The following is a 21720-nucleotide window of genomic DNA, read 5'->3' on the forward strand; positions in this document are numbered from 1 at the left end:
ATAAAGATTAAACATTATTCAGTTGATATACCTTATCATATCATGGGCTTTAGTAAATGTCTACTAAGAAGAAACAGTGAATATTACTTACTTTAAAAAGCATTGTCCTCAGTTATTGTTTTACTTTCTATGTCTTCTGCAAGGATGACTCTACATACAGCTAAAAATTTGATAATTGTTTACTGGCACTTGTCTCTTTCATCATGGTTTGGCCATATCACTTAGTCTACCTTTTTCAGATTCCCAGTATTTTTTATTGTGAGTGCACATAACACACCGGCTAAAGTGTGGAATACTAAGTGTTAATTGCATTTATGAACTTAGTATCGACATGAAGATGGCATTGCCTTTTTCAAAAATCTAAGGCTTTGATAAAAAGTGTAATGTTGTTTAATCAGTTCAGTTGAGATTTATTGTTATGTGTACAAAGTACAGTGGAACTTCTTATTTTTACACTTGACCAACATGCACCATGCTGCCACTCAGTACAAATCTCTGTCTCTGTAGTTGGTGTAAAATAACAATACCAACACAAAAACGCAAAATGCAATAGACAAAAAGTAGCCCCTGCTACAATCACTCAACTCTACGGGTTCCATGGATCATGATGTTAGGTAGAACTATATGTAAAATCACTAGAAATGTTTTTCACATATTTGGAGTATTTAACACACTGCCTGCACTAATTTCTACATGGAGAAAAGACAGCACAAAGTAGACAAGGCAAGCCATGGGTGAAGAGCACAATGCTGGAATGTGGTATGATAAATGTCTCTCTATTATAAAAAGAAATCCTGTCCCCTGTCCTGATAGTCTACGATATGTGATCTTCTCGGAAGATAATTTATAGACCCGCGAGACGAAAGAGACCTGCCACTGTGCATCTCACGGGAACATAGAATGAGAGTCTTGCAAGACACACCCTACTTACAAACAATATAAAAAAAAAAAACAAATCGGTAGTGTAAAGGCAGTCATGCAGCACACACAGCTCCAGGGCTCTCAGTGCATATAAAGTGTATAAGGTCAATACGGTAGAAATGAATAGGGTAGAAATGAAACGTCGACGATTAAACGAAGAAGAAAGAAAAGCACGGAGAAAAGAGACTTAAAAGCGATGGAGAGAAAAAAATGCTAAAAAGAAAAACAATAATCTAGGTGCAAATTTAGAAAATAAGGAACGTGATGATCAGCCCGGAACAAGTGGAATGGAAAAAAAGCATGTCCAATCAGGCACGGAGAAAAGAGACTCAAATGCGTTGGATAGAAAAAAGAGCAAAAAAGAATAATCGACGTGCAAATTCAGAAAATAAGGAAAGTAATTATCAGCCCGGAACACGTGGAATTGAAAAAAAAGCACGTCCAATCCGGCTCAGAATTAAAAGACAATGAATAAAAGAAAGTAGAACTTCATAAAGACGTTTACAAACGTTGACGCTAAACACATGCAGAGCAGGTTAGAGACTATGAAACCAGTGAAATTAAAAAGGCTCAAAAAAAACAAAAAAAAAAAAAAACGGCGCTATACACATGTGGAGAAAGCTGCAACAGCAGCTACCCCAACCGAACGCGAGCAGCGTTATACATCCTGCAAGAAAGAATTCAACCACGCCCGGGGCCAGAAATAAAAGCCAGGTATTGCTTTTACAACGTCACACGAGACCAGGCAGTGAGCCATCATTTAAAACAAGTCAACAGACCTCTAAGCTAGCAGTTGTTGGATTGCTTTTGGCAGGCAAGCATCATGTGTTCCCAGCTTTTAAAACAACGACATGCAACAGGCAGAACAGGCAGCTAGCAAGCAGCAAAAAGACAGCAAATGATCCAAAGGCATATCCTTAGTGTGCGTTCAGCCGCAACACCCTTCACAACACGAGCAGTATTATACGTCTGGGAAGAAAGAGATGTAACCTCGTGCTGGGCAGGAAATAAAGAAACAAGTATTGTTTTTACAAAAGTTTTTAAAGTAAAAGTGAAAATAATGCATATGTAACAATTCACAAGAAAATAACAATCTCTTTAAATTGTAGATTGCCTGCCTAAGGTAAAGTCATCCCTGATGAATGGGGACGTGGGAATGAGGGGTCCTTTCATCGGATTAGCGCTATTTCAGATGTGGAATGGCAAAACGGGGGAGGCAGCTTGATGAATGAGGTCTCCAGGACTTAAAACAAATCCAAATCATATTATGTGATATCATTTAATGTGAAATTCTACTCCGTACTTCTAGAATTTTTATTTTTATACTTTATTGAGGATTTATTCTGTTCTATGTATTGTACTGTATGGCTCAGAATTAAAAGACAATGAGTAAAATGACAAAGTAGAACTTCATAATGACTTTTACAAACGTTGGCGCTAAACACATGCAGAGCAGGTTAGAGACTATGAAACCAGTGAAATTAGAAAGGCTCAAAAAAAAAAAAAAAATGGTGCTATACACATGTGGAGAAAGTTAAAGGATATGAAAGTAGGAAAATTAGAAAATATAAAAAAAGAAAGTAAAGATCGCAGTAGCGCAAACAAACAAACTGCCTCATTTAACTATGCACCAGTCTAACTTTGGTTTTGCACAATAATTACTACACTATTGCACCTTAACACTTAATTCTACTTTATTCACATAATTTTACTTATTTATTATGTTCTACTGTACTGTTATCTTTCAATCTATGACTTTTTGTTAATTTAACTGATATTCTTCTAACTTTGCACAGTTTTTGATAAGCAGATCAGGATGCATTTCACTGCGTGTTGTCCTGTATAACTATGCATGTGACAAATAAAGAATCTTGAGAATTTCAAAAACGGAGTTTACCGCACATGCATTTATTGGTTACTTTGTTCATGTATATATATTTATCTGACTGCTTATTTAAAAAGCTACATTTACCCCAGGAGTCAAAAACGTTCTGTCTAGCCCTTGTACAAAAACCTTGAGAAAAGCTGGGGTATCACCTTGGTAACCCCATGTACTTTTGGAACTGGGAGAGGAAAATAGCACGACTTTACAGACAGGAGTCCAATGCAGAACTCTACTTACTTTTTTACTTTGTAAAAAAAAAATATTAAATGCTGATGATGTAGATCGTTTTGTCTGTGCTGAAATTCCAAACAGAGAAACTCTATCCTGACCTCATTAAAAAGATTCAGCATATTGGGACTTGCAAGATTACAAATATTGTTTTTACAGAAGTTCTGAAATAAAAGTGAAACTATTGAAATAGCAACAATTCAAAAAAAAAAATCTTAAAAGTGTGTATCCGGAAAACCAAACATGGGGGTTGGCGAGTGAAGCCCCCTAGTTTAAAAAACAAAACAAAAAAAAAAATTGGCCTTTAAATTACTTTGCCTGTATGTGATTCACTATGTGGACCAACATGCACATAGAAAATATGATTTGAGTACACATCTTTCTATTATATAAAAAAATCGAGATGTGATTTTCTCAGAGACACTTTAACATCCCTTGAGACAAGGAGAACAGCTGCTGTACAGGCTTTTAATTGTTTCAAGTGCTTTTAATTGTTTCAAATGCAGATCACGCAGCACAGCACCAGCAGCAGCAGCAAGCTAATTGATCGAGCATAGAGGAGGTAAAAAAATGTATTTGTTTCCCATTGTATCACCGTTTAAGAGGGGGTTTCGGAGAAGCGACCGCATCTCATTAGCGTGCGTTCAGCTCCACTCTTCGCAACGCGAGATGCAGAGACGTGAAATGGATGGCGCATAGCACGCCCCGGGGGGCGGGGGGCCGGGTCAGGTAGTGGGTGAGTGAAGCAAGCAGGGGACAAAACCCCCACTGGTATTAAAAAAAAGTATGTGTGCCACCAGCCTTGGCACACATTTTGAATCAAGTACAGTGACTATGGTTGGACAATAGACACATACTTAAATCAGAAGATTTTTGTGGCATAATGATAGCTTTAATGTTGCAACAGATAACAAAACAGAAGGGAACACTTAATTATCACAGTCTAACACCAAGTTAATTAAGCTTCAGGGATATCAATCTGTCCAGTGAGGAAGCATAAGTGATTGTGAATCAACTTTACATGCTTTGGTGCAAATGAAAAGGACAACAAGTGCACTGGATAGGCAACAGAAAGACAATCCCCAAAAAGGGAATAATTTTTCAGGTGGTGGCCACAGACAATTGCTGTCTCAGCTTCCTGACATATTCTTCTCCAGTTTTGTGTTTTGCGGTGTCCTTATCGCTACTGGTAGTGTGAGGCAGTACCTACAGCCAATTCAGGTTGCACAGGTAGTCCAGATCCTCCAGGCTGGCACACCCCTACATTCTGTCGCAATAAGGTTTGCTGTGTCTCCCAGGACAGTCTCAAGAGCATGGAGGAAATACCAGGGGACAGACCATTAAACAAGGAGAGCTGGACAGGGCCGCAGAATGGAATCAACTAAGCAGCAGGACCAGTATCTGCTGCTTTTGAACAGGAAGAGTACTGCCAGAATATTACAAAACTCCAAGAAACTCACCAAGGGTGGCATGATGGCCCTATGTCCTCTAGTGGGACCTGTGTTTACAACACATCACCGTGCAGTTTAATTGGCATTCAACACAGAATATCACAATTGGCAGCTCCACCATTGAATCCCCATTCTCTTCACAGATGAGAGCAGGTTCACACTAAGCATATGACAGACGTGAAAGAGTCTGGAGATGCTGTGGTGAACATTATGCAGCCTACAACATCATCCAGCATGACTGGTCTGGTGGTAGGTCAGTGATGGTCTGGGGAGGCATATCCTTGCAGGGTCACACAGACTTTCACGTGCTAGGCAACGGTACCATGATTGCTGTTAGGTACCAGGATGAAATCCTCAGAGCCATTTTCAGACCTTATGCTAGTGAAGTGGGCCCTGGGTTCCTCATGGTGCAGGATAAAGCCCGGTCTCATGTGGCCAGAGTGTGTAGGTAGTTCCTGGATAATGAAGGGATTGATGCCATTGACTATTCCGCATGTTTCCCAGACCTGAATCCAATTGAGAATCTCTGGGATCTTATGTATCTGTGCATCTGACACCACCAAGTAGCATCTCTGGGAGGAGGTTCCCCAGACACCATCCACCATCTCATCAGGAGCATGCGCAGACATTGTTGGGAGTGCATGTATACATGTGGCTACCATACATACTACTGAGTCACAGCCAAAAAGGCCATGGTCAAATTCATGCAAGTTGGATCAGCCTGTGACTTCAGTTTTTGACTGTGATGTTGAATCCAGCCCTCAATGGTTTGGTGATATTGGTTTCTATTGACCATTGTTGCATCATTTTGTTCTCAATGAATTACACAGTATCACTCAGTAAAGATTTTCCAATTAAATATTTTAAGATCTGATGTGTGATTTAAGCTTTTCTTTAATTTTTTTTGATAATTATTTACATAATTATATATTTACTTATTTATTTATTTTGGAAAGGGAGTTCAAGAGCAGTGTATTATTTAACATGCTCTTGGCCAGTCAGTGACCCAAGAGATAGTATTTTGATCCTGTAATTTCAGACTGAATCACACAGGTTGTCTGTACAATACTCTGTCTTTGTATAGTGGCATATAGACAGCAGCCTCAGCTATTGGTGCTAAGCAGAGCATCAGATAAAGAAAAACTATTTTTATACTGAGATTAACGTAGATCTGTTTTTATGTTTTACTTGAATCTAATTCCAGTTTTTTTTTTTTTTTTTTGACTTACTTGGCCTACAGCTTTGAGTCAACAGAACTGGATGACCGGACAATCAAAATTTTGTTAAAAATTATGCATTTCACAGAAGAAGACTTAAAGCACAACTATGTTTGTTTTTCTAAAAATAATGAGGGAGAAGTTAGCAGCCAGGCATTTTTGAAGCTGAGAGGTGAGCCTTTTCTTTTTTGTCTTTTTATTATTAAATGTCTAGTCCAGCATTTTTTAACCTGTGGGTGGCATTCCAAGTGGGCCACAGCCAACTCTGAACGAAAGCCCCCAAATGTCCCCATTGCACTTGATTCAAAGTGACAGCATCGCAGGTGGATCACTGCTAACCATGGATGAAACCCCATCTACAGGTCTGATGATTACACTTGATTTACAGCAACTGCATTACAGGTGGATCATGGCCAATCCTGGACGACTTCCCCAACCACCACTCTGATGATTGTGCTTGATTCACCAAGAAGGGAAATCATTGACAAAAATGCTTGATTCACCTAACATTCTGGTGATCATGTGGACCACAGCTTTGATAATTGCGCTAAATTTCGCTCAATGGATCGCAAATACACTGGCATATGAAAAACTGGGTCATGATGCCACAAATGTTGGGAAACACTGGTCTAGTCTATATACTTTATATACTATAGAGCAGCTTCAGCGACAGACTGCTGTCACTGTCCTGCTCCACAGACAGATTGAGGAGATTGTTCCTCCCCCAAACTATGCGACTCTTTAATTCCACCCAGAGGGGTAAACGTTAACATTCAACATTATACATAGTTATTGTCTGTTTTTCTGTTTTTCACCTGCATTGTTATCATTCTTTAATTTAATATTATTTATTGTATCAGTATGCTGCTGCTGAAGAATGTGAATTTCCCATTGGGATTAATAAAGTATCTATCTATCTATCTATCTATCTATCTATCTATCTATCTATCTATCTATCTATCTATCTATCTATCTATCTATCTATCTATCTATCTATCTATCTATCTATCTATCTATCTATCTATCTATCTATCTATCTATCTATCTATCTATCTATCTAAAAACAGTAACAGTAAAAATGGCAGTGTTTTGTGGTCAATTCAAATTCCTCTCATTAGTCCATTTGCTTATTTAAGATAAATCCTAACTTGTGCCATGTCTCGTCATCTTGTACTAGTCTGTAGCTAGGCTGAATACATGAAAATAGTTTTAAATTATTGTTTGCCAAACAAACTTCAGAAATTTTACCAACAAACATAATCTGTGAAATTATTTCAAGAATAGCAGGCTGACAAGGTAGTAACATAGTAACATTTTTCAAGAAAATATAACAAATAATTCTTCAAAAAAATGTTTGAGAAGACATCCATTAAATACATTTTTATATATTTTTTTAGTTACATATACAATGGAACTGGCATGTGGGCTGGGAATCACTCTATTTATCGTGGTGTCTCTCGTCATTGTGTACCATGTATACTGGTTAGAATTGGTCCTGCTTTACCGGGCCAACTTTGGAACAGATGAAGCCAACACAGGTAGGCATGTGTTTATAGTAATACTTCAACTGAATCTGTATTGTGATTAATTCTCAGATTTTTTCCTATTTGGTGTTAGCTGGATCTAATGATCCAGTGTTACTAAGCAAAATAGCATAATTAAATGTACTTTTTTTTGTAACGGCTGTCAGTAAGTGTTACCACATAGATCACTATGTGGGATAGTACAGTTGCTTGCAGTGTGCCATAGCTGGATTCCTTTGCTCCCTGCATGTGTACCATGGTCTTCGTCCAAAAGATTTGCTTATGTCTATGCTTCTGACTGCCACATGTTCCCAGTGTTCATCTGACGCATCCTCTAAGCATGTCATCAAAAATTAACACAACGCGTGTGCAAGTTGCACTACCATCAAAAAATCGGGGGGCACATTGTGTTCAAGTTGGAATGTGACGTCAGAGTCTCTGTTTACTGTCAACATGTGACTTCAAGCCGCTTTGCATATCCTACAGGATCAATGTGCATACTTCAATGTTTGATGAATGATTCAATGCGGAAAAGCAAATCATCAGATTAAAATGCTGTCATGCAAATGTATTGGTGGTACTTTTCTTCATCTATTTCTTGAATAGGCTATACAAGCTTTGCATAGTTCCCGTTGTAATGGCGGTAAAGGTATTACATAACATCTTCTGTGCCATCTTTTTTTTTTTGTTCACCTTTGCAACAGCATCAGAATGTACAGAAGCATATTTGAGCCATAGAGCAAAAATAAATTTCGACTCTAATCTCGTAGTTTATTTTGGCATTAAAGCAGAATGTTGTAAACCTTAAAACCGACCCAACTGTTAATCACTACATGCTTCCTCCTGCACTGATTGCAGTGGCAGGCAGCAATTGTCACACAGAACACGTTAAATTTATTATATTCCAACTGTCTGCACATTAAGAATCCTTAGATTTATACTTGATATCACTTTCATGATGAAATGTGTTAAAGCATGTATGTTACATTTTACAGATACATCATTAACTTCATTTAAATAATACTGTTAATAATCACACATGTGGGGGCAGCACGGTGACGGAGCAGTAGCACTGCTGCCTCACAGTAGGGAGTCACGTCCCTGGTGTTCCATGCCTGGAGTTTGCATGTTTTCCTGGTGGGTTTCCATAGTATGCTCTGGTTTCCTTCCAAAGACATGCAGGTTTGGGGATTTAGTGATGCTAAAATGATGCTAGTGTATGTGTATGCTTGTATTCACCTTACGATGAGCTGATTTCTCATCCAGGGATTGTTTCTGCCTCGCACCCAATGCTTGCTGGAATTGGTGCATCGCTGGATTGATGGTTGTAATCATTAAACATCAATCCTTTCCAAAGATATTGTGGCAAGGTGTGCGTGGAATTTATTGGCTGTTTCAGGCAATTCTCTACACAGCAAAGATGTACGTTGTTTTTTCACCATGATGATATCTAGCACTCCCACCTGGTTGGAGCTTCCAGATTTCTGTTAGTACGCTCGCAAGTATAAACAATACATCGCTTATGTTAGCAGTAGCGTCCACAGGAGCATGTGTTGCATCATGTGAAGTGTAAACCCAGCCTTAGGACCAATAGTATAGTGTAATTTATATAATTGTGGCCCCTAGGCTGACTAGACCAAAATCTGTTGAACTCCCATTACTCTGTCGGTATTTTCCTGGTATCATGATTTAAGTATATAGTGTGAAATGGTCACATTTGAGCAGGTGCAATTATGTAAATATGATTACACTGCTCCCAGATAAAGAGAAAATTGCTTCTATAACATGATGGAACTGACCATATGCCCAAGATATAAACATCAGCTTTTTACATTTTTATGTTGTGTGTTTGTGTATATACACATAATACAGAGGTTACAGAGGGTTAAATACAGTTCCACAAAATGGGACAAGAAAAAAAATTTCTAGGGAAAACAATCTCAGAAGAAGAAAGATTAGGTATGCAGTGTTGTGATTGTTGAGCTTTAGAATAATAAACCTAGTGGTCTTGCATAGTTAACTTTCATACCTGCTTTGACATTGCACCTTTTTTGTTTTGTCTAACTTTTCTTCCCTCTCTGTTCCTCACTATTTTCTTCTCTCCTCAAAAAATTCCTGACATAGGCTGAACTCATAACACATTGCCACACTTAGTAGCAGCAAATACATGTAATGTCTGTGACTAAGTTATAGTATGTCTACATTTTTGTATGGGTGGCATAGTGACACTGCTGCCTGTCAGAGAGGAGACCAGAGTTTGCATCTGAGTCCTCCCTGTGTGGAATCTGCATGGTTTTCTTCTAGATTTCTTGCACTGTCCAGTTTATGTGAATCACTGAGCTAAATTTTCCCAAGTGTGTGTTTGGTGAGTGGGGAATGTGCGTGTGTGTGTGTCTGTGTGTGTGTGTGTACCCTGTGCTAGCTGGAATGGGCTCCAGCCCAGCCATGACTCTGGTCTGGATTAACGGTTTGAAAATGATATAATATGACATGACTTATGAACATGGTGCTCCTAACTCTTTCTTTCCCCCTACTGTAAGTGTGTAATAAGGCCAAAACTTATTTTTCCCTAATCTGAAGCGTATTGCAGTTTAAATTGATATATGAAGAGTAGCTTATAAAGGACACATATTCAGAACTCACGGAAATGTCCAATATGTCCAGCTGACATTTTGAAGTAATTACATTTGCATGCTGTATTCAATATGATGTATTTAAGTGCTTTCTTAGCTTTCCTTGTAAGAGGTTGATAGAAACTGGATGGCTCTGTATTTTAGTGTGTAACATTTAAGGCAGGCAAAACAATCAGATTTGCAACACTGGAGGTTACCTGCAGATTTTTGTACTAATGTGTGTTGAAACGCAAAAATATGTATTTTATATTTTGCCAGATGGAAAAGAGTATGATGTATATATTTCTTATGCACGGAATGCAGAAGAGGAAGAGTTTGTCCTGCTCACACTACGCGCTGTCCTAGAGAATGAATTTGGCTATAAAGTGTGCATTTTTGACCGCGACAGCCTTCCTGGAGGAAGTAAGTATTGCCCAGATTTCAGTGTTGTCCATTTCAGGTTACCTTTTTATCCCTTCGTGTTTCTTTTAGTCTCCTGGCACTTGTTGGAATAACCATAACACTTTCATTTTATTTGTATTAGGGAGCTTTGCCCCCTGCTCACTTCGCTCGCCAAACCCCGTGTTTGGTTTTCCGGATAAACACTTTTATGATTTTTTTTTTCTTTGAATTGTTGCTATTTCATTAGTTTCACTTTTATTCCAGAACTTATGTAAAAACAATATTTGGACTCTTTCGAGTCCCAATATGCTGAATCTTTTAAATGAGGTCAGTGAGACATGTGTTTAATGACTTTGTACCATAATTCAGGATAGGTTTCTCTGTTTGGAATTTCAGCACAAACAAAGTGATCCACATCATCAGCAGTTAATAATTTTTTTTGCAAAGTAACCAATAAATGCATGTGAGGTAAAACACATTTTTGAAATTCTCTGACTTAAACTTCAAAGCCTTACAATATTTACATACTTCTGACATTTCACCTGTGTCCATATATTCGATCTTTATTCGTCTTTTAGTTATTTCTCAGAGTAATAATTTCTTCTTTTTTGTGCTAATGCGATGTTTACTTTCTTTTCTTGACACTTTCGTTTTTTTCTGCTTTCATATTCTGTATCTTGCGCTGCATGTGTTTCACGCCTACGTTTTTTTTGAGTCTTTTGAATTCTAGTTTTCATTATCTCTAACCTGCTCTGCATGTGTTTGGCCCCTTTGTTTTGTAACCAATTTATGACGTTTTACTTTGTTTTCTACTCTGTCTTTTATTTCTGACCTCGCTTTGTCCTGCTTTTTTTTCAATGACACCTGGTCCGTGGTGATTATTTTCCCTTTTTCGAGTAATAATTTCCATTTGTTTGCACTACTGTGATCTTTACTTTCTTTTCTTAATTTTTTTTATTTATTTATTTATTTTTTTTGTTTACAAGATGCATTGCTTTATTGTATTTTTATTTTATTAATTTTCATTGTAATCATTCCATACAAACAGATCAATTTATAACCCAACAAATTTGAAGACAAATCAAAACCCACCCCTGAGAAGGAGAGCTTAGCTAAAGGAAAATTGCTTAAGGCTTTTTAATAAGGCAACATTAAACAAAAGAAAGGGAGAAGTAAATATATATGTAAATAAGAGATGGAGAAGGGAGTTAAATACGGTAATAGTTATTTCTCTTATTCTAAAATAATATTGATTAAATCCTGCCAGGTTTTGAAAAAATTTTGTACAGATCCTCTAACTGAGAATTTGATTTTTTCCAATTTCAAATAATATAAAACAACGGTTTCCCACTGACTTATAAGAGGAGAATTAGGATTCTTCCAATTTAACAAAATAAGTCTGCGTGCCAAAAGTGTAGTGAATGCAATCACCGTTTGCTTGTCCTTCTCCAATTCAAGTCCATCTGGAAGAACACCGAACACAGCTGTTAGTGGGTTAGGAGGGATTGTGATACCAAGGCTGTCTGAGAGGCACTTAAAAATTTTTGTCCAAAATGATGTTAGTTTGGTGCAGGCCCAGAACATGTGACCCAGTGAGGCAGGAGCTTGGTTGCAGCGTTCGCAGGTTGGATCCTGCCCTGGAAACATTTTGGACAGTTTTAAGCGAGACAGATGGGCTCGATATATAATTTTTAGTTGAATAATTCTATGCTTTGCGCATATAGAACTCGAGTGAATTCTCTGCTTTGCTACCTTCCACTCCTTTTCTGATATATTGATTAAGAGATCTTCTTCCCAATGTCCTCTTGGATCTTTGAAAGGTAGGGACTCTAATAAGATTTTATATATTACGGAAATAGTGTTTATTTCCTCGAAATTGAGCAGTATTTTTTCCAGGATTGTGGAGGGTGCAAGGTGGGGGAAATCAGGCAATTTCTGTTTAACAAAATTTTTAATTTGAAGATAGTAAAAGAAATGTGTAGCTGGGAGGTTGAATTTTGAACGTAATTGTTAAAAAGATGTAAATATGTTGTCTATATAAAGATCTCTGAGCATTTTAATTCCAAAACTTTTCCAGGTATTAAAAACTGGATATACTTGCGAAGGTTGAAAGAGGTGGTTCTCTTGCAGAGGTGCCACTGATAAAGGATTTTCCATCTTAAAACGCTTTCTAATTTGGTTCCATATTCTTTTTTTTATACTTTCTAATTTTCCTACTTTCATATTCTTTAACTTTCTCCACATTTGTATCGTGCATACATTTTTTTTTTGAGCCTTTCGAATTCCACTGCCTTCTTAATCTGCTCTGCATGTGTATAGCGCCAACGTTTGTGAATGTGTTTATGAAGTTCTACTTTGTATTTTACTGTCTTTTAATTCTGAGCCCGATTGGACGTGCTTTGTTTCAATTCCACTTGTTACGGGCTGATAATTTCTTTCTTTATTTTCTGAATTTGCACCTAGATTATTTTTCCTTTTTTGCTCTTTTTTCTCTCCAATGCTTAGGAATCTCTTTTCTCCATGCTGCTTTCTTCTTCGCTTAGTCGACATTTTATTTATAACGTATTGTCCTTATTCTTTATATGCGCTGAGACCCAGGATCTGTGTGTGCTCAAATCCTTCACAAGACTGAATGTTTTGGTGCCCCGTTGTCTTATTTGATATTGATTGCAAGTACGCTCATAGGGCGTGTCTTGCAAGAATCTCATGTTCTACGTCATTGCGAGACGGTCCTGGGTCAATCTCTTGGCACAATGTCTCATGTTTAAGGTCCTCGCGGGTCTTTTAACTGTCTTCCGTGATCTTAATATGAAGATCACGTCTCGACGCCCAACTGTTTCTCTCCATCATTTTTTTTTATAATAGAGAGCTCTATGTATATACTCCTAAAAACATGCAAGATTATTTTTTTTAATTTAGTGTTATATTCACTGCACTTCTTAGCAACAAGAAATACTATTTCCCCAAATATTTTAAGGTGATCTCACCTCACACTGCTTCTTGTAACGCCACACATAATTATGGCTTGATGGATTAGTTAAGATGCAGTGCTAGGGTTTAGTGCTAATAGTTAGCAAGTATTTCAGTTTAACTCTGTTCAATGTGTTTAAATATTACTTTTTCAATTAAATGATTTAAAAAGTGATTTGGGTTTAATATAGCTAGAGAAAAATAGTTTGTCAGTTTCATTGACAAACATTTCTGATAACTCTAGGTACAAATAAGCCCATGTAATTGTCTGAAAATGGAACACAGTCCTACTGCCTCTATAAATGTAGTGGAAAACTGACACTTTAATGTGAAGACAGTTTCAGTTATGACAGGAACATAAATAGATTGTTGATATAAAAATATAATAGACACATTTTTTGGTGTAGACATTTTGAATGGATGAATTTAAACAACTGAATATTAGGCAGGGAAGCTACCTTGATGCTCTGCTTTATTTGACCAATGAAAGTATTGCTAAGTCTGGTGTTGAACTGTATGTTGTGTGCCTGCGACAAAATGAACCGACAGCCCTCTGAATGTGAATTACACTATGGCTGTTTCTGCAGTACAGATGCTGACTCCAGACTTCTGTACAATGACGTTCTTGAAGGGTCTGATTTAGTGAGGGTGAGGGAGGTATTGGGGATGAACACATAGCCTTCCCTGTTTGCACAGTTGTCACAACTAACCTTTTAATGCCTTGATCTTCAGCCATAACTGATGAGACACTGAACTTTATCAAGAAGAGTCGCCGTATCATTGTCTTGTTGAGCCCCAATTACCTGCTGCAAGGGACACAGGAGCTCCTAGAACTGAAGGCTGGTATTAGTAATATGGCCCTTACTGGTAGTATCCGGGTTGTACTGGTCCAATACAAGGCAGTGAAAAACACCAGTGCAGTGAAGGAGCTCAAGCGGGCCTGCTCAGCTCTGACTGTCATTAAGTGGAGAGGAGAAAAGGCTTCTGATTTGAACTGCAAATTTTGGAAACAGATTCATGTAGCACTTCCTGTGAAGAGGGATCTCAGGCCAAAAGCTTCCTGTGAAAAGTTGCTGTCTTGAGAAGTAAAGTGTCTGCATTGTTTATAATATTATGATCAGAGGACAAATTCTTGCCATACGAATGGAGTTTGTATTCACAGTTTCATTCCACCCTACATATTTTGCTGTTGTCACAGTGTCCATAATGTTATTTTTTGTTAAATTTCTTATTATTTATGCTTTGTTGTATTTTGAGAATAAAACACTATTTTATTTAACAATCATGCTTAAGTTTCCATTATCATCTTTTCTACAGACAAATCATGAAATAATGGTTGTGTATGTGTCTGTGCTTGTCTAGTTTGTGTGTGCGCGCTTGTGTGTGTGTGTGTGTGTGTGTGTATATATACAGTATATAAGTTTTTTTAAACATTAAACAGTGACAAATAAAAATCTAAAGTATGTAACATTTATATAGTTTTTGAAAAAATCACATAAAATTTTTAGTGTATGATTTATAAAAATTAGAGAAGTTGTGAATGGTCCGATGTGTGTGTGTGTGTATATAATATAGTTTTACATTAAGTACCAATTATTACCCCAGAACGACTAAACAAAATCAGGGTTTTAGAAATGTTTGCCTATTTTTTTTATTAAAAAAATAAATAAATAAAAATATTACATTGACACCAGAATTCAGACCCTTTCCTATAACACTTGAAATTTGGCTCAGGTGTATCCCATTCTGTTGATAATCATTGAGATGTTTTTGTTTTTCATCTGGGTTAATTCAATTGATTGGACATGATTAGGAAAGGTACACACCTGTCTATATAATGCCCCACAGTTCACAATGTATACCAGAGAAAAAAATCAAGCCATGGAAGTGAAGGAATTTCCTGCAGAGCTTAGAGACAGGATATTATAGAAACATAGATCAGGGGATAGTGGCAAAAAAAATCCTACAGCATTAAAGGTTCCCAAGAGTACAGCTGCCTGCATAGCTTTCAAATGGAAGATGTTTGGAACTACAACATATCTTCCTAGCGCTGGCCACATAGCCAAACCTGACTGATCAAAGGAGAAGGATCATGGTAAAAGAGTTGGATAAGAACACTATAACCACTCTGGCTTATCTCCAGAGAACCTGTGTGGGGATGATCAAAACGTCCAGAAGGATAACATCACTGCAACACTTCACCCATCTGGGGTTGATAACAGAGTAGCGAGACAAAAGCCTCTCCTCAGTAAAAGACACATTGAAGCCAGGTTGGAGTTTACAAAAAGGCACCCTGAGGATGCTCAGACAGAGAAAACAGATTCTCTGATGAAACCAAGATTACCGTTTTGTCTAGAGGAAACCAGGCTCTGCTCATCACCTGTCAAATGCCACTCCAACAGTAAAGTATGGAGGTGCCAACATTTTGCTGTTGGGTTGATTTTCAGCAGCCGGGACTGGGCAGCTAAAAAGAGTTAACATACATAGATATCCTTAACAAAATCCTGCTCCAGAGTGCTCTGAACCTCAGACTGGGACAAAAGTTCACTTTCCAGCAATGCATTGACCCTAAGCACAAAACAAAGACATCACAAGAGTGCTGGTTATGTCCAAGAGTTGCCTGTTATCCAGCTGGAACCTGGACTTGAACCCAACTGAATATCTCTGGATATACCTGAATTAGCTGTACACTGACCGTCTCCATTGACCCTAAGAGAACTTGAGAGGATCTGCAAAGAAAAGTGTCAGGAAATCCCCAAATCCAGGTGTGTGAAGTATGTCACATCATAAGCATGAAGACTTCTGGCTAGAATCATTGCCAAAGGTCTATATCAATGGAACACTCAGGAGAGGGTCTGAATACTTGTGCCAATGTCTTATTTCAGTTTTGTATTTTTAGTAAATTTGCAAAAATGTCTAAATTTTTGTCATCCTGGAGTATTGAGTGCTGCTTGATTTGTAGTAAAATGTAAAAAGTGAAGATGTCTGAATAATTTCTGAATCCAGTGTGTGTGTGTGTGTGTGAGTATATATGCACACACACACACGTGCACACTCTTTGTTTGGATATGTTATTCATATAACCATTAGAATTACAGGGCACAATTACTGTGTATCTGGCAATGTGTATGTTTTTGTTATTTAAATTTTTTTGAAAACCCTTCATCCATCATCTGGCAAGAATCATAAGAGTGTGTTTTGTTTGACTGCAAAAGTCTATTTATACCTTGGTCATGCTAGAAAACATACATGGCACATGCAGTGCGTAAGTAGTATTAAAGCTATATGTTTTCTGGATCACCAATGACCATTTTTCAAAATAATGCTGACTTTATAATCCCACATTGTACACTCAATTGAAAAGGCAAAATTAGAAACCAATAATCATCAAGTAAGTTTTTCCATTGCATGTGCTCCTCAAGTAATGGTTCTTAATTTCATTTGTAAGTGCACTGTATCTTTTTGCCTCCAGAGAATGAGCAGTCTCTGATATTTCAATGACTTTTGAAAATGGTACTCTAGAGGTGGGTAGGTGGAGTTATAAATACTCATCCAATCCACAAATCCAAAATACCTGTAAGCTTAAATTCACTGAGCTGGACTGGATTTTCTAGTGGTTCCTGCAGCTATTATGCAATTTGCCTTTTGTTTTTATACTATTCTTGCCTTTTTCCTGGTTGTTTGCTTATACTGTATCCCAGCCTGCTGAGCTTAGTCTTTTTTCTCTGAGCTGTTTAACACACTGCTTCAATTGCAGACAAAGTCATAATTAAGATGTTTACATGTTGGTTGTCATGTCACATTTAAAAACAAATCATAACCAAGCCTTATTAGAGTCAGGTCACTCAGTTAGTTTAAGTTGTAATTAAAGCTTAATATAAATATGTTGGATCTAAATCTTATGTTCCCCACCAATCCTTTATCTTTATGCTAATTTTCAAACAGACTATGCCCCTCTTAACCTTGACCTGGAAAGTGGGTACAGAAAGTGAATGGAGGTATTATGTGTGAGGTCCATCTAAATCTATCCACTCATTCATTTAGTGAACTTGTTTAATTCAAGTTTAGTGTCTGAGGGAGGTGTAAACTGTACCAGCAGCACTGCATGCAAACCTGGATGGGGTGTCAGTCCATTGCAAAGTTTCCATCACCCCAACCCCCAAATACACACACACCTCAGAGAAATTTAGATTTATAAATGCACCTAACCAAAATGACTTTGGGGTTTTGAACAGAAATAAGAACAGCATGCAAACCATGTTAATGATCCTATTCGGGCAGCAGTGCATATTCATTCAAAACTGAAGATGGAGTTTTCATTCTGTCTTTTGTTTGGTGCTTGGAGGTTCATGCCACTGCACTTTTATATTCTGACCTTTCTTTTCTCCCTAGATGTCAGTGATGCTGCTTTGAGTTTCATTGTAAGGAGTCGGAGAGTGCTAGTTGTGCTGAGTCCAGACTACCTAACAGAAAAGAGCATCAGTGTATTGGAGTTCAGACTGGGTTTGCTGTGTCAGGAAATGGGAAGCACCAAAGTCATTGCCATCAAGTTCAAGCCAGTGGCACTTCCCACCTTTGAAAAATGGCAGCTGAGGGAAACAACCTTCCTAAAATGGAAAGGGAAGAAATCAAGATGTCTACATTCAGAATTTTGGAAAAGGTTGAGATTCGCTCTCCCACTGAGGGGTTTGTCAGCGGGTCCCCGTCTAATAGACAGTTGTTCCTCCCATTCAGACCTGAATGCAAATGCTCTCTCAGCAAAGAGAGACCTACCAAGACAAAAGACAGATGGTGTCATAGGACCATACACTAACTTGAGGAGACATGAAAGAATTGCACCTCCTTGTCCAAAGTGTGTAAGGTGCCTACAGAATGGGGCAACCTGGCGGTGGAAGACTGAGAGCATTCAGGGAAGTCATAATGCAGTTCAGCCCATACTGTCCACATGTAGCAATCCCAGTAAACACAAAAACCTACATCTCTCTATAGAGTAGGGCTGACCTGAGAAACAGTAAGTAAGTAGGTGAATGTAGTGTACTAGAAGGCTCTGTGGGGTTTCATTTTCTCTTCAGCAATTGCCAATGCATGATAGATACATTTGGTTATGCATGCAGTGCATAATTTTTTATTTTGAGATTGAATGCAGTACAGAGTATTGCAAATTACTGTAAAAGCTGCAGAACTAAGTATAAATGATAAACAGGTCCAGTGCAAAAGTAATGAAATCTGGAAAACATCAACTGATTAAAATATAAAGACTGACTTCTCTTGAAAATATTTGCCAGAAACTAAATATTTTTGCAGGTTTCCATCAGGTATCCTCACAGGTGGCGTAGTGGTAGTGCTGCTGCTTTGCAGTAAGGAGATTGTGGGTTCGCTTCCTGGGTCTTCCCTGCGTGGAGAGTGATTTGAGTAGTGAGAAAAGCGCTATATAAATGTAAAGAATTATTATTATTATTATTATAGCAGTGTCCCACAGAATGTGTCCACTAGATGTCACTGTGTAGTAACCAACAATAGATCTTGATACAGCATTCACAAAGTCCTTTAATCCAATTCAGGGCCAGAGCCTAAAAGTGGCAAAGGGTACAAGACAGGAAACAGGACTAGACAGGGCACTACTTCAGCACAGGGCCAAGTGACACACATACACAGCCACATCCAAACATGGCCAACTTAGAACAGTCAAAACATATAACCTGGATGTCTTTAGAGATGTGGGAGAAAAACTGGAGCACACAGACAAAAGGCCAGAGAGACATGGGGACAATCTGCTAACAACACACAAACAATATTTGGATATGAGAATCCAACCTGTTCTACTGGATCTGTAATGTGAGAGTGCTAACCACCATCTCTTTTGTGAGCGTATGAGAAAATGTCCACATCCTACCAAGAAACAATAGATTTGATTGTGTGTTTTTGAATTTTGTGTTTGTAAATATTTTAAAAAGTGCAGAGTTATAATAATGAACTATTTAATAAACACAAGATGGCAGACAAGCCTCACACACCAAAAGTTCCATTATTCTCTTTTACTGTATCCCAAAAGGTCTGCCTTCCCTCTGTGTAGGCTTCAAAAGCTGCTTACAAACGTGCTAGTAGAACAGACACTTGCCTATGATCAAGCCATTAATAGGACATTTACTTTAACCTGTTTTTTGCTTTCTTTATCCAAAAACCTCACAATACTGAGCAGAGAACATACTTTTAAAAATACAGTAAACCTGTATTAATTCTCAGGAAACCAGGCTTTCATTAATACTTCATTAAATCTTGCCTTCATTTAACATCTTTGTTTAATTATATCTCCTGTCTGCTTTCAGTCTGTCACTTTAGGAGTACACTTCAGTACTTAGCACAAACTTTTCTGAGGAAATATCTTACTCATTGATTTTTGTACACAGAAGTGTATTGAACAACTCATTTTGGTTTTTTTTCCATTTGTATTCCCCATTTAAGGTCTCCATCCATTTTCAAACCCACTCAGTCCAATGCAGGATGGAATTAGGTGCAAGGCCAGGTTAGCTGGCACAAGCGTTATTGGGATGTGTGAGGGAAAACCCCATGCTGTGAACATAAGACACACAATGGCTGGTTCCAAGATTTAAAACAACCAGCCCCTTAATTTTCTTAATGAAAATGAGTTTTACTGACATCTTATGTTTGTCTTTCTGCTGTCTTTGCATACTACTCCTGTACCATCTGGCATCCTTTCACTGTCTTAAACTGAGTATTATGAAGTTACATGGATGATCCAGATCTGGGGACACTATTTACCAAGTTCTGCCACCATGTTTGACAAACTTTTTGTCTAATTGCAATTTTAGATGTGCACTTCAAGCCATTCCACGACAGTAATAATACAGTCATCTTAATTTATACAACTCCTTTCACAGCTTGCTTTAATGTATTCATTTGAAATGCTGGTAGTGAAGTTACATTTGTAAAATACTAATCAATCTGTTTATTTTATATACTACCTTTTCCATCTTATTTATACTTATCTGAGATTATCTACTAGAAATGTGTGGATTTCTCCCTCCAGGTTGAGAAAAATGTGGGGAGAGTTCTGTACATTAAGGATCAGTTCAAAAACTAATTTGGTGAAAAGACATAAGGAATCAGCAGCTGTGATTTTGCAGGATGTGGAATGATTTTACTGACAGTGCCCAAATATTTGTATAATGTTAAAACAATCGGCTTTCGTGGTTTCATTTTAAAAACTGTCTTCACTTACAGTGTTCATTCTTTTTAAACATTAATTTATCATTCTTTATGGAGTGCTTTTACAAGTCCTTTTTTATCACTTTTAATTGCATTAATTTAAAAATTGTCAAACTTTATACACTTACTCTGGGTTCAGATTCTGGATGGCATGTGTCTATGCGGAGTGTACATATTCTCCCTTTATTTACATATGTTTTTTCTCCTGATACCTTGTTTCTCTCCCATTCCATATCCCACAATTGCACAGGTAAGCTCAACTGGCAATTCTAAACTGGTACCTTGCCACGGACTGGCGCAACATTCAAGGTTGGTTCCTGACTTGCACATGAGCTTGCCTGGATAGGCTCCAGACCTCCAGTAATCCTGTAATGAAATACCGTAAGCAGGTTTAAAAAATTGAGACATTTATATAGCACATTTCTGTAGAAAATGCAGTCTCTCATAGGATTATTGTACAATTGTTTACTTTTATTTTGTACAGTTTCTTGCAGTGACCCAGTTGTGGAGACTGAACCTTAAACACTAGGCCATACTGCCTGTTTATGGAATTAAGCTCCATCATAAATCTGTTACAAAGAACAAGACAAAATTAATACAGACTAATCTACAAGATGTCAAAGCACTAGTAGCAACAGTAAAATTTATTGTACAAGAAAAAAATGACAAGATCTGGCTAGAGATCATAAACATGCTATTGCAATTTAAACCCATGAATGTACCTTAAGAGCAGACCAACAGTTACAGATGACAAACAGCCCAGGAACATGCAGTAGAGCTGGTTCCAAATGAATGAGAAGCTGAAACAGCAATTCTATAACACGAGAGAGAAACATGAGCATTGGACTGAAAATGATGGAAAATGTTCATTAGAGGTTGCCTGGCCTTTGGGAGTTTTGAATTTCACATTTTGCTCATATGGCTTGAAGTGCCAAGCATGAAGCATAGATTGTTTACACATGATACCTTTTATAGCAAGCAGTGGTTCCAAAGGTTTTACAGTGCAATGAAAAAGTATAAACCCCCCTTTCTAACTTGTCTCTTTCTTTAAAATTTTGATATTAAATGTTTTCAGGTCTTTGACCAAAGTTTATTATTAAATAAAGGCTAATTGACTGAAAGAATAACACTTTATGTAACTCCAATTAGCACTGTGTGTAATTGTAATAGTAATTGCTTTTTAGTTAAATCAGGCCTATTAAAGTGATAAGAGTTGATTGTACAAAGCCTGGCTTGATTATAGCCAGCCCTCTTCAATATGAACACCACATATTTTGATCCCTT

General features: G+C 37.6%; 1 protein-coding gene across 3 annotated transcripts in view; it reads left to right on the top strand.

Annotated features, from left to right (window-relative positions):
• The window catches only part of LOC114646700 (interleukin-1 receptor accessory protein), a 54784-nt gene extending 35543 nt beyond the window's left edge, over positions 1 to 19241 (top strand). For 2 of the 3 annotated variants that reach the window (XR_007934033.1, XR_007934034.1), the window contains exons 8-12: positions 5726 to 5874; positions 7100 to 7240; positions 10117 to 10260; positions 17602 to 18524; positions 18676 to 19241. Coding sequence is in view for 1 of the 3 variants with exons in the window: in XM_028795017.2 (XP_028650850.2) it covers positions 5726 to 5874; positions 7100 to 7240; positions 10117 to 10260; positions 13942 to 14291 (784 nt within the window). In the remaining 2 variants the exon portion in view is untranslated. Of the gene's footprint in view, positions 1 to 5725; positions 5875 to 7099; positions 7241 to 10116; positions 10261 to 13941; positions 14496 to 17601; positions 18525 to 18675 lie in introns of those variants that run through there. The other variant, XM_028795017.2, reaches the window with a different exon arrangement.
• The last annotated feature ends 2479 nt before the right edge of the window (positions 19242 to 21720 follow it).

The sequence above is a fragment of the Erpetoichthys calabaricus genome, chromosome 2 (assembly GCF_900747795.2).
Source record: "Erpetoichthys calabaricus chromosome 2, fErpCal1.3, whole genome shotgun sequence".
In the NCBI taxonomy this organism is placed as follows: domain Eukaryota; kingdom Metazoa; phylum Chordata; class Cladistia; order Polypteriformes; family Polypteridae; genus Erpetoichthys; species Erpetoichthys calabaricus.